The sequence below is a fragment of the Miniopterus schreibersii genome, assembly GCF_964146895.1.
Source record: "Miniopterus schreibersii genome assembly, chromosome: 10".
Lineage (NCBI taxonomy): Eukaryota > Metazoa > Chordata > Mammalia > Chiroptera > Miniopteridae > Miniopterus > Miniopterus schreibersii.
In genome coordinates, this window is record NC_138110.1 from 38,833,601 (window position 1) to 38,848,446 (window position 14,846).

Genomic DNA, 14,846 nt, shown 5'->3' on the forward strand with positions numbered 1-14,846 from the left:
GGCTCCCCAACCACGAATGAGGTTTGTGGTCTGTCACACTGCTTCTGCTTCCTGACCCTTGTGGTATCGGCCCAAACTCACTGACTGGAAGCCAGGCAGCCTTACCTTCCCGTCAGCTCCCAGCTCCACGCCTTCAAGGCCAATGACCTCTTTCAAGCTCACGGCACCTGTTGATTGTCTCCCTCCATCCAACTTCAAATCCCTGGGGAGGACAAGCCAAAGGAAAAAAGGCTGTTGTTTGCACCCAAAAGACACATGATGATGCTTACTACATGAGACACCACAGTCACACTGACGAAAATGACCAAACAGGGTCTCCCATTGTCCCTCCTTTGGGGCTTGTCAGCGGCACTCTTTGGGCAGTTCCACCCACTCTGATATAAATGACATCCAACTGAACAGAAAGCCCGGACATGAAAGTCAGGTTCAGAAGCCAATGGATTAACCACCTCCCTTCCTGTCAGCAAGGTCCCTCTGCTCTTAAATGGTCAACAAACAGGAACCAGGGAGCATTCCCTGGGCACAGTGGGACAATAGTTCTCTTGGGCTCTAGCTGCTGGCTTCTTTTTAAATCCAGGGAAGACCATCTCCTTGACTTGCCCTTAATTGACAGGAGAAAGAAATTCTTGTCCTAAACAGTTCTCAGGTTTATTGCTGGTACCAAGAGCATTAATGCCACAACAGTCACCCCAACTACCTTGCTAGGCCACCTAGAAAACGTATAAAAAGTAATCTCCAATATTAATGATAAGCACTTATAGAACACTTCATAACTGACAAAGACTTTCACACATCATCTCCTTCATTCTTTAAGATGCCCCTATCAGACCTGTATAGCAATTATAATCCCATTTTATAGATGAGGAGAACGAGGCCCTGAGTAGGTCGACTTGCCAAGGTCACTGGGACAGTAGCTTGCAGAAACTGGTTTTGCACCCAATGATATCGCTAGTATAAGAGGTTGCCTTAGAGATGCAAGATGGGCCAGCTGAGGCTATGCTCAGACATAACTGCTCACATTTTCAAGGATAGTACCCCTCTCCTCACAGAGCTCTCACACTTGGCTGTGTACTGGAATCACCTGGGGATTTTTGACAAACTACTGAACATTTGGCTCCCACCCCAGCCATTCTGCTTCTTTTGTTATGGGGTGCAACCTGGGTGGCAGGAGTTTTAAATGCTCCCCAGGTGATTCTAAATTGCAGCCACATCTGGGAAGGACTGTCTTCCAGCATCTGTCTCTGTGACAGTACTTGTTAGTGAATGCCACCTGAGGTTGGCAGTATTGCTGTGTGGCCTGGAGAGGCGCCATACTCAGGAATTGTCCTCTATAAGAACTCAGGTGCTGTCCCTAAGCAAAAACAAGGAAAATATAAAATGGTGAAGGAATCAATGATAAGTAGAGTGCAATGGAGACAGGTGAATGGGGAGAAGAGAGACAAGAATCCCCCCCAGCCCCAATGGAGGAACACACGATTCTCTGATTTGTTGAGCATTCCATGAATGAACTGGCTCCCTAATTCTATAATAGAGTGTGATTAATAACAGTTTTCAAAAGAAATACCTAAGACCTGCACCCAGTAAGGACTGCATGGTTCTGCCATCCTCCAAACGTCTCTGGAGCCCCTTTTGGAACTGACACTAAAGTCACCCAGAAAAAATCAATTAGCCAACCCACCCGAGTCTTCAAACTTTATATACACACTTTAATCAGTATCCCCCCCACATTGACCAGATTTGACTATAAATGACTTCAGGTAATTCCAAACATCAAACTCACTCTTTAAGGACAGCACAGAATAGGACATTAACTCATAGAAGTGTAAACACCTCATTAGAAGGTGCAGATCATCTCATCAAGAGGTCCAGAAATGTTCTGAGCTACAAAAGAACTCTCAGGATGTGAGTTCTCCCAAGGGTGCCTCCTCTGCTGGGGACCACACTCACTAAGGGCTCTGAGGTCCAGGCTAGTTTAAGTCATATCATTTTATAAACCTGTGTGCCAACAGAAAGCCCCGCATTCTGGTTATTGACCTCAAATCTGCAGCTGGAAGGACCAAGCAAGCGGGGGCAGAGCGGGGCTCAGCAAGGCCACCAGAACCTCAGGACCACATATACCAGAGACCACCCGCCCTGCTGCCCGGCCTCCTACATGAGCTGTCCAGGCGGCTCTCAAAAGACTTCCTCTCCTCTAGCAATAAAGACAAAGATGATGAATGCATCAGGGCACTAACAAAGGGAAACGCCTAAGGAACAAGATCCGGCAGAGGCTAAAACAGCCACAGTGGGTCAGGAGCAAGAAACCCCACGGGAAAAGCCCAGGAGGTGAGTTGATACAAAGACAGCAGGGCCTTGCATTTCATTAAAAAACTGATAGCATGCTTCCACGGACTTCCCAATTACCCAAAGTCAAACCCAGCAAGCATGTGCCTCAAATTCCCAACTCCCCAACAACATCTCCTTGTTTCCATTTCACCAGACAAAGAATGTTATTTAGGGCCGAAGAAAATATAAAAGCAAGGAATGTATTTATGGGGTGAGAAGACCAAAAGAAATAAGGAGTATTAAAAATATAAGGAGTATTAAAAACAGGGGCCTCCCTATTAAGAGTGCTCCTTATACCTGAAACTAATAAAGTATGCCAACTATACTTTAGTAAAAAAATAATTTTTTAAACAGTGCTTCTGGATGGAGAGCTGGCTGCAAGCCAGAAAAGGGTCTCAGTCCCTATTTGTAACCTGTCTACACAGTGTGTGATACACGGAGATGCTTAAAGAAGTGTTTGCTGAGCTGAGGTAGTCTGGCTCGTTGCTGTCTGTGGATGCCGGTTCATAATGACCACGTGAGACGTGTGTTTCTCCACTGTGCCCCTTTTCATCTGTCTCGATTTGCTCACAGGCTCACTGCCTTTGCCAGCGGGCCCCTGGCTGCTGAATGTACACATCCCAGTTCACAGAACACAACTGCACTCAGCCCACCTTGATGTTTCCTCCAAGGCAAATGGAGCCATAACAAAAAGTACCCTTTTGGTGCTCACATCAAATCCAAGACTCCTCTCTTCGAGATAAACCCCAAACCCTACTGAAAAGAAACAGGGATTGTTAGACCTGGTGATTGTCAAAGTGCCTCAGGGACACTTTGGACCACATGGAAGAGAAGCTTTGGACCACACTTCCCAAGGAGTGAAGCTCCATCACATCCAACTACGGGAATCACCTTCTGAGAATGAGGCTGGTCTGCTTACTGCGGCCACTGCTTCCCACTGGTGCTCCACTTACATCATTCCACTTTCCAAGTAACCAAACCAAGAAAATAAGCTAGGAGACTAGTGGGTCCACCCGTAACTGCTACTAGAAACACATATTGTTCAGGGCTATCCACAGAACTCAAGGTGGTGATGAACATGTCCTCTGAGCTCTCAGTGTGGTAGCCATTAGCTATAGGTGGCAATTCAGTGCTTGAAGTGTGATGAAGTGACTGCTGAATTTATTTTAGTTCATTTAAATTTAAATAGCCACATATGGAGGGTGGTTACTGTATTGGACTAACTAAGCCTAGTGTTTACTCATCAGGACTTTAGCAACCATGAATTCATATGATAGTCAGAGATGATATACTTAGTGACTTGGATTTCATCTCCCAGTTTTCTTCCCAAAAGTGGCCTGGCCATTTTCTGCCCATTGTCTCAGGGTGTGTTTTCATCCCAGGCCCCAGCTCACCCAGGAGACTGTTAGAAGTCCCAGGGGGTAGGAGAGAGGCAGAACCCTGTAGATGGAGCCAGCACAGTGGGATTACCTTCAGTGGGAAGGGAAATAATGACTGTGGGGTCTACATCAAAGGGGACCCAGGCTCTGTACCCTATCAGCACCCTGGGAACCGGGCTCCCAGCTGTGATAAAAATTCACATCCTACAGGAGACACAGAACAGCTTCTGTCCTGAAGAACCATGAGGACAGTGGTGATGGGCATTTGGGCAGTGCCAGAGCACACCAATAGACAATGATGTGTGCCCCACAAATCCAAGGCATTCCAGGGGACTATGGAGGGGAGGTGGGAGGGGTGTCCAGTGAGAATTACGTGTGAATTTCCCTCTGGCTTTGCAGAAGGGGGGGGGCAAATAGAATTTCTTTAAAAAATTAAAAACAAGACATTTCTTGCACAACACAGCTCATGCATTTATATCTGCTCCTTTCACACTTCCAACACTTCACTGACATGGTAATATATGTCACAACTGCTCTAGAAAATTGACTATTTCATGCAGGTACACTTTCCCATTTTTTCTGCCTCAGATTCAGGGAGAAGTTGTCACTCACTTCACGGCTGCCACTTTGGTGGGTCTGAATTAAGAGCACATGTGTACACACATCCCCTGACATAGTCACATGTCCATGGAAAATGAAACATATCTATTTCAAAATTGTTGGGTTCTTGCCCTGGCTGGTGTGGCTAAGGGGTTAGAGTGCTGGTCCATGCACCGAGGGATCACGGGTTCGATTCCTGGTCAAGGGCATGTACCTGGGTTGAAATTTGATCCTGGCCCCAGTTGGGGCATGTGCAGGAGGCAACCAATTGATGTGTCTCTCTCTCATCGATATTTCTCTCTCTCTCTCCCCCCCTTCCCTTCTCTCTAAAAATCAATGGAAAAAATATCCTTGGGTAAGGATTAACAACAGAATTGTCGGATTTTTTAACAGCTTTTGAGTTTGTATATCTTAAGACTCTTGGGATCTTTCAAACCTACCTTTCACAAAGAGGTTGAGGAACTTCTCTAGGGTCCCCTTAGCTCAGTGCTGTTGTGTTGGTGAAATCTTGTATTAACACAAACCATATGAAATTGCTGTTATTTGCCTGGTTTGTCTTATATAAACAGCGATTTCCTTTGTGCCACCTAGTAGACAGATAAGGTAACTGCTCGGGCCTTACCTGTAAGTGTAAAGCCAGCAAGAGACTCATGGCCCCTGACGGTCCACTTTTTTGAGACCTGAAGAAAGGAACTCTGAATGGTGATGCTGGTTCACCAAAGAGAGTGTTTTAAAATTCCAGTGAAAAAGAGTTAAGCGGAAGTTCCCGTGCGTGGAGTAGTGATAAAATCTTGATGTTTTCTTTCTAAGATCATTAAACTCTCATTAAAATGGTGTATGAAAATAGAAATATCTCTGGCTCAGATGCCAGCAATAACCCTCCAGTACCAGGAGACAGAGCTGGACACCATGGAACTGCAGCTGAAAGTAATTAAAAGCAAATTCTTTGAAAAGCCTAGAAGATTATTTTTTTCCCAGATACATGTTGAGTTCAAATACTAATTTATTTATGTTCCACCTCCTTCTAAAAATGGAATGGAGGCAAGTTCAACTACCATATGTGGATATAGTCCAAAACTGCGTGAGTAAAGGTTTAAACGCTGTGGCCTGAACTTGGAGATGAGCACGGTTACTCAGGTTAGAGAAAAAAATCCCTTTTGGGCAGATGCACTGACAGGACCACTGGTCTGATCCCTTCTCCTCCACAGCCCCAGGAACACCACAGCTTACATTTATTTAGCTACAAGAACTCATTTCTCATTTTATTTAAGTTTCTTAACTTCTGCAGAGATGGTAAGCAACAAACACACTTTGAAAACCCAGCACACACAAAACATTTTTTTTTAACAAAGGTTGGCCAATGGGGGTGTGAGGGATGGGAGATAGTTTAAGGAAGGCCAGGGGAGGGTGTCACAGAAGATTGGGGGGAGGGATTAAAACAGATGATGAAAATGCATTTGGAGAGACAGCCAAGCAGCAGGTGTACCTTTAAGCAAGAAGCAGAAATACAGGTTGGTTCTTTTGGAGGGTGTGAACTCATCCTTCATAAGACGGTACTACAATTCACTTCTTGTAGATCTCCTGGGAAGCCTGTAACTTCATGGTTGGAAACCCCCTGGACCTGTCTTTAGTTTTGGCTCCCACAGCATAAAGCAAACGTGCATAATTTCATAGCTGTGGTGTCATCTGGTCAGAGCAGATGGCCAATCTAGATATCCTGGTGCCCAAAGGGGGTTACCTAAGTCCCTAGTAACCACACAATGGCCAGCTCCTGATTTCATCTTGTGTAATACGCAGAATGATCTTTCATTTCCTTTTCTGAAAGCTCACTGAGCTGTAATAACCAATCAATATTCCTCTTAATAAATAAAATATATATAAATATAAGATTTAAATAACTAACACCTGGGAAGCAGATGAAAAACGTGTGTGTGTGTGTATGAGACCAATGAACTAGTTTCCAGGGCTCCCTGCTCCCAAGAAGGGGATGGCCTGACTTCCATCTGTGATCATTTCTCTAAAGGTGCTCTCAACTCAAGGCCTTGGAAGGCCAGCCAGGAGCTCCACTGAGTACTCGCTCTTTAAAGGACAACAGTAGGCGGAACAGTTTGATGTGTAAATAATTAAAAAGCTAATTAAATATTAACAGGATTCCCAGATCTGTAAAAAAATAAAATAGAGATTTGCTACACAGAAAGCAAAGCTTGAAAGCTGGGTTAGGAAAGGACACGCCACTTGTGAGCTAATTTTCATTAAGCGGGTACACATCCAGTGGAACTCAGTGACACAAGTATTAGCATGGTTTCAGGAGTCCTCTCCTCGCCGCCTCAGGTACGGCTGTCCTCTTGGATTGGGTCTGCTTACTTGGACCAGAGCAAAACTGTATCCCGCCCCCCAGTTCAGAATCAATGGAACCAGGCCAGGGCTGCCAGGAAAAGTAAAATCAGAGCAGCTTTTAGTCTTATAAGTCCTTCCCGGCTCACACTTAGCACTTCATCGATAAGCCATCCCCCATGGGTAACTGGCAGACAAAGAAGGGGTCTTAGTAATGTGGCTCACACCAAAATCTTTGTCTAAAGGCAGCTCCTATAAACAGCCGGATAACGGCATGATTCACTCATGAAATCATTCCAGAATCTGTCTGTGTGGGAATATGCTTGGTGCAAGAAAGAAACAGAATTTGTGAATGTATAATTTTCCACAACAAAAGGAGGTGTTTTGGGGAAAATGTGTGGGAGGAGGGGAGGATGGCCCCGGGGCCAGGCGAGCAGCGCTGAGGCTTGGAGGCCCTCTCTAAGAACAGAAGAAGCTGTTCTCTGGGTCACAAAGTGATCGACACTCAGGAAATGGACCCAAGAGGATGACCTCATCTGAAATGCCCCGACGCCAAAAGCTGAGGACATAAGCACCACATGGAAGCTACTATTTTAAAACACGGCCCCAGAGACACCTTGGGCTCCACTGGGAAGCCATTTCCTTCATCCCAGGGTCTCTGATACATCCGCAGTTAGCTAACCCAGTGACTATCAGTCAGGCATGGGTATCTCAATGGGTCTGTATGCCCCCCACACCCCCCACAGAAGGCATTTTGTTGGAATCACTAGCTTCATTATTTTATATAATCCCAACCACCAGCTAACTGGACCCACTCCTACGTCCTTCTAATCAGGTCTATAAGGCAAAAGTAGGTTTATAGTTGTAAGCGAAACACAGTGTTTATTCTTGTATTATTTATTATTGTATTATTTTCCATACAAACAATTGTAAACCTACTTTTGCCCCACCCTGTATATACAAAAATGCCTGCCGATGTCCAAACTTTTCAGGAAATAAAGAGCCTCTGGGCACTCACGTCAGTCCTGGTTTGCACAGGGACAATCCTGGGACTGGCCCTCAACACAATGCTGCCGTCTCTCACTCACCAGTGGGTTGTGTTCCAAAAGCTTTGGAGTTGGCTGTCTGGAACTGGGAATGCATGTTCCTGCTGACATGTTATAAATGGAGATTAGGCGCACACAATGCCCTTTTAGCCTATAATTGCACTAGCACAAGAGTCCAAGCAGGAGGTCTGGTCATAGGAGGAACAGGTTAGAGGGTAGCAGAGAGCAAAGAAACAGGACAAAGCTCAATCTCCCTCATAGTTTCTTGGTCTGGGGCTGACCTTCAGCAACATTTTAAAGGAGGTCAAGTTTGCATTATTTCTACCTCCCCCTCCAACCTTTTCTATTCAGGACTCCAGGATTCTTTCTCCTTAGCTGTTCCTGTTTTTTATGATTTCTTCCCTCTCTCTATTTCTGAATCCATAGATTCCTTTGCAGCTCCCAGGTTTCCCACTCCTGGTCCCATGGAGGATGGGTGGGGGGTTGGGGAGCAAGAGGAGTCTTCGCGGTCTTAGCTAGAGGTGTAGACTAGAGGTGTGGACTAGGAGTGGGGTCTGCCTACTTAGGAAAAGGCGAGAAACTTGCTTGCAACTCACTTCGTAAGCAGAGGGTGGCCAAGTCAAACCACAGATCCACACCAGAAAAGAGAAGGCAGTGACTAATGTGGATAAAAGGCAAGACGACTCAGATGGGCCTTGGCAACTGTCGGTTAAGAGAAGAAGAGCTGGTTTAAGGCTGGGACTCTTCCCAGAAAATGGTATAATTTACGAGCTTAATCTGAGAAGAGTGTTTACAGCTATGGCAAGGTTTGATGTTACAGTTATAGTGAAAAAGACGAGCAACATCTGTTCCTCTTTGTAACTGTCTTCTAATAGCTTGTTTTAAAAGGTGGGACTTGGCAGAGCTTCTTCCCACCAGCAAGAAAGATCAAAACAAAACAATCATCTCTTCATTTTCCACACAAGTACATGCACTAGGAACGAAAAAGAAAAAAGACTGGAAGGAAATAGACCAAAATGATAATGATGGCTCTGCTTAGGTGAGACTCGGTAATTCTCAGCTTCCTTTTATTTTTATGTACTTTTTCCAGGTTTTCTTTAATCACCATGTACCTCTGCGGAAAACAATTTGAAGAACAAGTAAGTGCAGATATGAAGATGAATCCCTTGTGTTTGTAGAGATGCACAGTTGGCTAAGTCATCGTGAGCCTGTCTGAGATTTGCTGTGTCGGGGCAGATCTACAAAGAGCAACGAAATAGCTCTTGTGACTGAACATAAAGGGAACCAAAGTTGACATTTAATGAGGCCCTACTGTAGGTGGCAGGATGCTTAGAGCTTTCATACATAATGTTTCACTTAGTGCTCTCAAAACCCCCTGAGGATTACGTTATAGCCAATATCACAGATGAGTAAGTCTGGGACCAGCAAGCCTGGTTGATGTGCCAGGACCAAGGATTCTGCCTATCAGCTCTCTCCCGTGCACCTACTGCTCCCTGGCCTCAGATGCCCATCGGCACCAACGGCAGGCATGGATAAGGACTGTGATTTCCCCACTGGGGTCCTGAGGGATGGAGTAGAGATGAGTGGAATAGCTCTGTTAGCTGTTTTATTTACTGGTGCTCTGTGTAAACTTGTGTTGGAAGAATGGTTACTTCAACTAAAAAGGTCAAAGCCACAGGACTAGAGAGTCTCCAAGTTCCTTCTAGCTCTAAAAGTCTATCCTTGGAGCTGGAGAGTGCTCCCTATCAATGAACTCATATGTGTTGGCATCACCTGGCAAATCTTCCATGTCAGGCATCTTTTAATGAATTAGCTCTGGACACCCCAAGGAGAAATGACTATGTCCTGTGACCAGGAAGGAATTCCAGGTCCTTGGATGCAGTGTCTGCTCATCAAGCTCAGCTCACAGGCCTGCTGTTATGAAATACAATCCATCCCTGGTAATGATTAGTGGGACTCTGGGCTCAAGTGCTGTGTTATCTGAAAGGAGTGAGCACAGCCTGTAGCCAGTCTTCAATCTAAGCTGTCAATAAATCCCAACATCTTCCCAACATGTGCACCTGATTAGAAATGGCCATCCTGGGCCACAGAAGGGGTCAACAGCAAGGACCAGATTGTGTGTGTGTGTGTGTGTGTGTGTGTGTGTGTGTGTGTGTGTGTGTGAGGACCAAGACAGGGGCTTCAATTCACCCCACTTAGAAGGGCTCCAGTGACAGGATAAAGCTCCCCACTACCTCTACCCAGTACTGACCTGGGGAACCACCCTCTTCTAACTCTATACTAGATTCAACCCAAAAATGTCCCTGCTTTAAGCAAAAACAGTATACATGAAAGGAAAATTGTGTGATCGTGTGACCTGCTCAAAATGGGGCTGTATGTTATTTACATTTTGATCACATGAAGCTCAGTTTTGGAGATATTCTGACAAAGTGAGCTGATTGAGGGCTAGGTAAGCAAACTGCTGAAAGTCAGGGAACTTTGAGGGGCTTGGACAAAGTGCAGAAGCCAGGTTGTGGCCACAGCAAAGATCCTGCTGTCTGAGTGCACCCCACGCCCATCACGCCACAGGCAAGACTGAATTCCTAAAGTGAAAGAATGGGAAGAAGGGACAGTTATTAGAAGCACCTCATTTTATTAACAGATGATTTCCTGAGAAAAGCACAAACTGTAAATCAGGCAGTATTTTAAGAAATGAAATAAGAAAGCTTATTAAGAAAGAAGGAAAGTCCTTCATTTTAAACATCCTTGTCACCAATCCTCTTGTGAAGGTACGTTTGGCTCTGTGAGTAACAGCCTTGCATGGAACTTTTGAATACTTTCTCAAAGAGAAGCATGGTGTAAAGACAGGAGGAAGACCTTATCAGTCCCTAATTGATTCCCTCTGGTGCTTGTGGGGTGACCTAGGTGTGGCTGGGAAGGTGCTGGGGAGAGGCAAGCAAGCAGCATTTCAAGGTCATGAACCGGTGAAGCCCATGCACTAGAGAATGTGACCTCTGCTACTTTCTAATTCCATAATTCACGCCTTCCTGTTTATAACCAATAAATACCCAGATGCGGGAATTACACAGATTATTTTTCACTCAAGACTCTACCCAAAGATGCCTGGGGTTTGTCCTTGGAGGAGCCCAGGCTTCAGTATAAACTGGCAACCTCCAAAGCCATCAAAGGCCACCACCCAGCACCTTGGCCACTGGGTCCCCAGGAGGCAACCCTCCCGTGGCACATGCAGGGAGCTCTGTCATCACCGAGATGCACACCCGTCGGCTGGTGCCACCTGCTTTTCTTTGGACTCGAGCCAGCAAGCCCAGCCCCAAAAGGGTGGTGGTGAAGGGAGATACACTGCAGTCGGGTGAGCGTCGGTGCTTCAGGGACTCTCTGTGGAGCCAGCTGGCCCCAAAGCAGAGAACAGTGCACCTCGCAGAGCCAGCAGCCAGCCTGCCCCCTACCTCTGCCGCTGCTGCTCTGACTCTCCTTGCTCAAGCCTCACATCTGCAAAATGATCATCGGAGAACCTATTTTATGAGGTGGTTGTGAAGATTAAATGAACAAATGTATATAAAGCACTTACAACAGTGCCTGACATTCTGGATGCATTACAGTGGAACCTTGGTTCTCAAACTTAATTTGTTCTGGAAGGCTGTTCAAGAACAGAATTATTTTTTCCCATTAGAAATAATGTAAATTGAATTAATCTATTCCAGACCCCCAAATGATTCTGTTTTAACCTTTCTTATATATGGTTCATGTCTAATGTACTGTTTAATCTATAAACAAACACTTTAAAAGCAAAAAGGACATGAAATGTAAATGAAAATTTAACAGAAAGGAAATGAAATGTACAGTAAAAAATGAAAATTTAATAATAATAAGCAGCAACAAAAGCAAAAAAACAGATGTTAACGTGTTTAGCGGTAAACTGACTCATACTCGCCCATTCTCTCCTTTGTCGCCCGAGGCGTGTGACTGGTCATGCAGGTATCAACATGACAGAGTTGTCAGGTTGAGATGCAAATTGGTCGAGATGGGAGATGTCCTAGAACCGAGGTTTCATTTTGTGTTTCCGCGTATACTATTACCTCTATGTGTCATGTGCACACATAGGTTTGACTACATGATCAGCTGATCTTAAGAAAATACGCTCTATTCTCAGGACCAGGACCTGGTCTTCCAGCGTTAACTCACTTCTGTCTCCATCCCCTCCTGAACACAGCCGTGCTGGCCAGCAATGGGATTACAGCTGGGGGGGATTTACTTAATTCTCTCGGCACATCAGGCATTATAGAGACAGCACCCAGAAGTTCACAAGGAGCCAGATCCCTCATCTTCTGACATCTTCAGAAGTCAAAGATGAGGCTGGAATACCCTCTTTCGCTTCTCTAAGACCTCACACTTCTACATCTAGCTGGAGAGCCACCTTTTCTGGGGAGCGCTCCTGGATTCCTCCATCTGAATTTACCGGACCCCTTCCTCAATGCTCTACCTGCACACTGCTTAGTTACTGAATTGTTTGCTCTTTTGCTTGACAGTTATTTTGTTTACTAGCTGGTTTCTGTCTCCTACCACTAGAAGGTAAGTTCAATGAGAAACGAGGCATTTTCTTGTTCACCACTCTCTCTCTATTGCCAAGAACAGTGCTGGCACCCAGTAGGTCCAATCGATCCTATAGAATGAGTGAATTCTGCTGTACAGTGGCAGCACCTGAATTTCTACACGGGAGGCAAGCAGTGTACCTTGAGGGGTGGATGGGGATAATGGGACTTTACATAGCAAATGTTTGGCTTTCACTGAAGATGCAGATTGATTGTAAATGTGGACATTGATAAAGATTTGGGATGGTCAAAAAATTCTGTAGTGCTTCTTAGCCAACCCCCTCTCCCCCCTATTTTTTCGGCCTGGCTATTTGCATGCCTGGCTTCCTTGTTGGGTGATTAGCTTCTGGAGAGCAGTTCTTACTCATCCCTGCACCCTCCCAGCATCCAACAGGGCCTTGTGCTCCCCAGGGGCAGAAGAAGTGCTGAATGACTGAATGCATGAATGAATGAATGAATGAATGGTGAAACCTCTCCTACGATTGGCCTGTCTGCTTTGCTCAGCAGATGTCAGGAGCCAAAATAAGTTTAGTTCAGTTTAAAACCAAGAACAAAGCTTTGGGGTCAGGGAGGGAGTGAGGGCAGGCCAAGATGCGAGAGTGGGACTTAGGAAGCTCCAGGGCAGCATGAGAAGCCAGAAAACAAGAGCGGAAAGAGATAAGGTCATCCTGATAGATGCTTTCCATGTAAAGGAGGTTCAAGTAGACAATGGATGAACTTTTGAGTTTCCTGTTTTTAAAACTTCCTTGTGATGACGTTGGAACTGTACATTGACCCATCAGTAGGGTGGTTTGCGCTTGTCTGGAATAATTGGGGACATGTGGCCTAGTCCACGTGCATAAGTACAAGGGGAACATGGGAGCTAAAAACCACAAAGTCAACAGGCCCGGGTGGCCGGAGTCCTGGGTTCTGCTGTTGCTGCCTCTGCTGGGGGAGTTGGGGAGCTTCACCCCCTGTGCCTAAGGGCTTGAGCTGTGAAGCGGGGAAGCCATACCACATCATCTCTAGAGTCCTCTCCACCCCTGAAATTCTAAGACTTAGGTCTTGGTCACACAGAGAGTTTTAGCATAAAAGTAAAAGAATTTTCCACAGTGAAAAAGGTGTTAGTTAATATGTGCATGAACTAAAGTAGTTTAAACATATACATGTATAAATTTACTATAGTATAAATCTTTTTATCATTTGAGCATAATTGTTTCTCAATAATTAGTTTAAAAATCATAATTATGATAAATGGAAGTTATTCATAAATAGGATATCTGCTAGTTAAAACATTTAAAAAGCAGAACGCTTCTTAATCCCGCTGCTCAATTACAATGTTCTGAAATTGTGCTCAGTTTCTTATGTGAGGACTTAAATAGCATATGTTGCCAAGATAGACATTTCTTTTCTCTGTTAGGTATTACAAAGGATTTGACTACGTGTTTTGTTATAGAAAATTAACTTTCCTGAAAGAGTGGTGAGTTTGAGTTTCTTCATGTCCAAGATGTAAAGGTTATGTCCTGCGATTCCTCACATTCATTTTGCTTTTTTATCTGCAGACAATCTGTACAGTAGGTGAATCTCCTAATAATCCTATAGGTGACCCTTCCTGAAATACAGCAGTCCACCCTCACCCGTGGTTTCGCTTCCTGTGGTTTTAATTACCAATGGTCAACTGTGGTCTGAAAATATTAAATGGAAAATTCCAGAAACAAACAATTCATAAATTTTAAATTGCGTGCCATTCTCAGCAGCATGATAAAATCCATACTGTCCCGCTCCATCTCAGCCGGATGTGAATCATCCATTTGTCCAGTGTATATGCTCCCCGCCTATTAATCACTTGATAGCTGCCTCAGTTACCAGACCCACTGCCCCAGAATCACAGTGCTTGCGTTCAAGTGACTCTTATTTTACTTAATGCCATATTTACATAACTTTTATTACAGTATATTGTTATAATTATTCTATTTTATTATTGGTTATTGTTGTTAATCTCTTACTGTGCCTAATTCATAAATTAAACTTTATCATAGGTAAATACATATAGGAAAAAACACAGTGTATACAGGATTTGGTACTACCTGCAGTTTCAGGCATCCACTGGGGGGGTCTTAAAATGTATCTCCCCACTGTGGATAAGGGGGACTACTGTAAATGGTGAATCAGCACCAGGGGCCAAAGTGCCCTCCCATCGGACCATGGTCTTGTGTGGATAGTGTGTGGCTGTCACGACAACCAGAGGGCAATCCCAGCACTAGTTCACAGAAGCCAGCGCCAACATCCCACAATGCTCCAGCATCCTGCCCTAAATACCAGTAGCTCCTTGACAACACACCCCAGAGGCAGGGAACAGGTGAGGGGACAGGGAGCGAGACTCAGAGGAGGAAATGAGCACAGAGTTTGGCGATGGGGAATGAGGAGGGGCAGCTTTGCAAAGTCAGGGCCTCACCTACCTCCTTTTTTTCCACAGCCAAAGGGGGGGCTCGTTGATCTAGAGAGGCGATTGCTCCTCTGGCCTGTTGCAAATCACGTAAGCCTATTTCTGGTACCACTTTGCTTTGACATTTGCTCGGGCTTACAGGTCAGTT

General features: G+C 45.0%; 1 protein-coding gene across 2 annotated transcripts in view; it reads right to left on the bottom strand.

Moving 5' to 3' along the window:
- Nucleotides 1-14,846, bottom strand: part of CABLES1 (Cdk5 and Abl enzyme substrate 1) — a gene marked incomplete at its 5' end in the record, with an annotated part of 94,974 nt that overhangs the window by 18,727 nt on the left and 61,401 nt on the right. For both annotated transcript variants that reach the window (XM_081150265.1, XM_081150266.1), the window contains one exon: nucleotides 106-202. In XM_081150265.1, coding sequence (XP_081006391.1) covers nucleotides 106-202 — 97 coding nt within the window. The remainder of the gene's footprint in view (nucleotides 1-105; nucleotides 203-14,846) is intronic.